This window comes from Amphimedon queenslandica, unplaced genomic scaffold (genome assembly GCF_000090795.2).
Source record: "Amphimedon queenslandica unplaced genomic scaffold, v1.1 AMPQUscaffold_12429, whole genome shotgun sequence".
NCBI classification, from domain to species: Eukaryota; Metazoa; Porifera; class Demospongiae; order Haplosclerida; family Niphatidae; genus Amphimedon; species Amphimedon queenslandica.
The window spans coordinates 5,036-9,043 of NW_003547334.1; the positions used below are offsets into that span (position 1 = coordinate 5,036).

Below are 4,008 nucleotides of genomic sequence, written 5' to 3' on the forward strand. Positions count from 1 at the left end.
ATTTTTATTACATTTTCTGATACATATTGATGTACTTATGCTGTGTAGCAAGTTTGAGCTGATTTCGACTTCAATTTTTCAAGTTACGGCCATTTTAAGAAAATGCCAAAATTCTGAAAAGTACCCAAGGCTATAGCCCATGGTTTTTTCAAAAAATGGCTCCGAAATCACCCCAAATTTTTATTACATTTTCTGATACATATTGATGTACTTATGCTGTGTAGCAAGTTTGAGCTGATTCCGATTTTAATTTTTCAAGTTACGGCCGTTTTAAGAAAATGTGATCATAATTGACAAAAGGTACCTTATGGCGAATTTAAAAATCAGCCATAAGGTACCTTTTGTCAATTATGGTCACAAATGCCAAAAACTGAAAAATACCCAAGGCTATTTTACCCCATGGTTTTTTCTAAAAATGGGTCAAAAATCACTCCAAATTTTTAATACATTTTTTGATCCATGTATTGATTGTGTAGATACATTAATTCTTACCATTGGTTCGTTAGGATTGTTGGCATCAATTTGTGTCTTTGCAAAATTGTAATTAATGATTAATAATTGTTTCATGAACTGGTAGTAAGGTATGGAGAAATGAGACTTGATGTGTAGATAGTCTAAATTCTGTTTTTGAACTAATTTCATGATTGGACTGGGAACAGAACAAGATGAATCATCTAAAGGAGAAAGAGAAAGAGAGAGAGGGAGAGAGAGAGAGAGAGAGAGAGAGAGAGAACTTTTAATATATTATCCCTCAAAGTTTATTATGAATTATTACAAAAATATAATTCACAAACAGAAAGTCTTAAAAAACTAATACTGTATAGCTAGAAATTTCTGTGGCCCAAAATTTCTGCGAATTGCTAAAAAATGGCTTTTGCAGATTTTATTTTTGCGAATTCACTTGATCACACTACTGATCAATGGCTGCTCTTCACTACTTACCAGAACTATAGTTGATGATGACACAAAGCTCTATCAGGATATTAGGCAAGATAGGATTACTTTTTGACTCTGCTTAAAATTGTACCGGAACAGTGCAAAGAACACGCCATGTGCTTCACTATAATTACACTGAGAAAAGGCGTGGTAAGCTACACCTTTTAATTTACTTATTTTTGAGGATTTAATTTTTGCAATTTTTTTCAAATTCGCAAAAATGTTGGGCCACAGAAATTTCTAGTTATACAGATTTCAATTTTAATTCCATTATTTGATTCCATCGGTTCTAGTCCCAAAAGTACTAGGAATCGGAATCGATTGCAAATTTCTGGATTCGCCCATTATTAACATTCCCCTATGTACACAACAGGACTGCTAGAGTCCATTCAAAAATTTAAATTTTTCTTCCAATGGAATAGAATTCCATATACACTGATACATTATTGAGAGTCAGGTTAGGTTTATAGGAGCTAATTCTTACCAGGATATTGTGGGTTTCAATGAACCAATGAATATCATTAACAACTATCTTGTGTAAACGCTTCAGAAGGATCTTCATCAATGCATGTATGTACATGTACTTGACATTGAAGTCAATCATATTTTATTTTTGTGAATTTTACAATTATAACAGCAGTAACAGGACTACTTGAGAGTCCATTCAAAAATTTTTTTCAATAAGGATGTCAGAAGGTTCCTTATCCTACAATAACACTGACAGGATCCAGTGAAGGTTAGCAGGTTATAAGGAGCTAATTTGTATAAGGCTATCGTGGGTCTCACTTCAATGAATTAATGAATATCATTAACAAGTTGTTGTGTAAACACTTCAAAGACACTCAAACCTTCTACAGGATGGTACATGCACTGGATAAGGCCTGGTACACAATATCAGTCTTGTGACCGGAAGTGCTGTACAAACCAATGGCACACGCGTCAATAACGCAAGAGTTGAACTTTGGTCAACTCATGCGTTAACTCGCAGCGTTTGTACAGCACTTCCGGTGCTCTTCCTGTCGCAATGCATGATATTGTGTACTAGGCCTAAGAGGCTGGTTATACAATGATAGTTAGCAGGTCCTTTTCTAAATAATTCAGGACAGTAGTATAGCTGGTTTATTAACCTTTAATAAGCAAGTCGTACATGGAAGAATCTAAATATATTATTATTATTATTATTATTGCTGTTATTATTATTATTAATTATAGATTACCTCCACTAGTTAGATCAGTTCCATCTTTCCTTATTCTATCATAGAACAGAAGGTAGGCACTCCACCATCTCTTCTGACGCCTTTGATGACTCCTACACAATAACACATGACAATCACATGATACACGTACATTAGGAATTATTAATTACTTATTAAATTAAATATTAAAATAGTCAATTCCCTGTACATTATAAAGTTACCCATACAATAATCTCATGTACATGTACATTGCTCAGGCGACAGTTACAGTTACAGTTACAAAATGACGTACTTCTTGAGTACATGGTCATACACCTCTCCAGTGTAATCACCTCCAAATGTTTGATTTCTAAACTCCTAAATAAAGGAATATTAATTCAAGCTACTTCTAACAATGCTTATTAATTTATTAATTATTTCAGTGTACATGTACATGTACATACTTCCTCGTCCTCCATTTTAGCTTCAGATACATCTCCATCATCAAACTTGAACCACTTAGCTTGATCGGAACCAGGAGGCCTAAAATAATAATAATAATAAATTAATTAGTTGATTGGTGGGTGTGTCCAACTCCACCCACTTGACGTTAATAAAAGAGTAATAGTGTCCTCCACTAGCCTGCCCACTGTGTACCAGTATCCCCCTTAGTCTGTACTTAGTACTCATTGAAGGGTCATCATTATCAGCTCCTTCACCCTTCACTCCTCCTCCTCCTCCTCCTCCTCCTTCTTTCTTAGTGTCAGTGTTGGTGGTAGTGAATGGTATCCTCTCACCTGTAGAGGGGTAAGGTTGTATAGAGGATACATGAGGATATATGAATGTACATACATGTATTTATGTTAGGGTTTTAATGAAGGATTGGATTGTGTGTCAATTTGCTGCTTGCTTTAAAATGAATGTGAATAAACATAAACTGGCCTCAGTGTCACTGGATGAGTTATAACTTTTTAATATGTACAGCATAAACATACGTGTGCATGTATATGTACATGTACTACATACACATGTATAATTAACAGGAGAGAGATAGATGCGGTTTCACTGCTTGTATTTACATGTACATGTATATGTGTATTATTATTATTATTAAGTGTATATGTGTATTATTATTATTATCATGTGTTAATGTGTATTCATTACCTTCTATTTCAGCCAGTCCTGCTGCAGTGTACGGTGATAGGTCAAACTCTTTTGGAAACTCAAAATAATCATTGAACTTAATAGCCATCTCTCTATTAGGAATAAAGGAAAATTAATCAATAAATAAATAATGACATAAATAAGACAATACAGTATACATTATATAGATGTACTATTGCTATACCTCTCCCAGTCATAGTCAAATCTCTTCAGTTGAATGACCAGTACTTGAGGTAACTTATTGATACACATCCTCTTAACAGTATCAACCTATGAATAACCAGTAATAACTATTAATAACCATTCATAACTATCAATAACTACCAATATAACTATTATTAATAACTCCACACTGACCTCTTTGTTACATATCTCACACCTGTAAGCATTAGCTCCTTCCAGTAGGTCTCCTTTCACATATGAATCAAGAGACTCAAACAGGTTATGATGTAACCTGATGTCAACATTAATAGCAGTGAAGGGCTCTTCACGAGAAAACCTAATCAATAATAATAGATATAAATAATACCTTAGAGTGACTTTTAATTGTGGGTACTAAATTTTGCGATTTTAGCATGAGGAGATTTTGCTGGTATTAAAAATTGCAATTAAGTAATTATTACTAATAGTTATATGGCATCATGATGTCATTATTAATATTTGCGCGCGCGTATTAATAATTGCAATTTTTAACCCAAACGCAAAATTTGCAATTCATAGTACCAAGAGTGGA

At 33.7% G+C, this 4,008-nt stretch overlaps 1 protein-coding gene across 1 annotated transcript in view; it reads right to left on the reverse strand.

Annotated features, from left to right (window-relative positions):
* The window catches only part of LOC100635839 (probable ubiquitin carboxyl-terminal hydrolase FAF-X), a 19,473-nt gene that overhangs the window by 4,304 nt on the left and 11,161 nt on the right, over nt 1-4,008 (reverse strand). Inside the window, exons 8-15 of the mRNA XM_020004060.1 lie at nt 3,633-3,774; nt 3,460-3,545; nt 3,276-3,367; nt 2,716-2,908; nt 2,576-2,654; nt 2,425-2,489; nt 2,154-2,245; nt 448-674 (exon numbers count right to left, since the gene is read on the reverse strand). Of these exons, the coding sequence (XP_019859619.1) occupies nt 448-674; nt 2,154-2,245; nt 2,425-2,489; nt 2,576-2,654; nt 2,716-2,908; nt 3,276-3,367; nt 3,460-3,545; nt 3,633-3,774 (976 nt within the window). The remainder of the gene's footprint in view (nt 1-447; nt 675-2,153; nt 2,246-2,424; nt 2,490-2,575; nt 2,655-2,715; nt 2,909-3,275; nt 3,368-3,459; nt 3,546-3,632; nt 3,775-4,008) is intronic.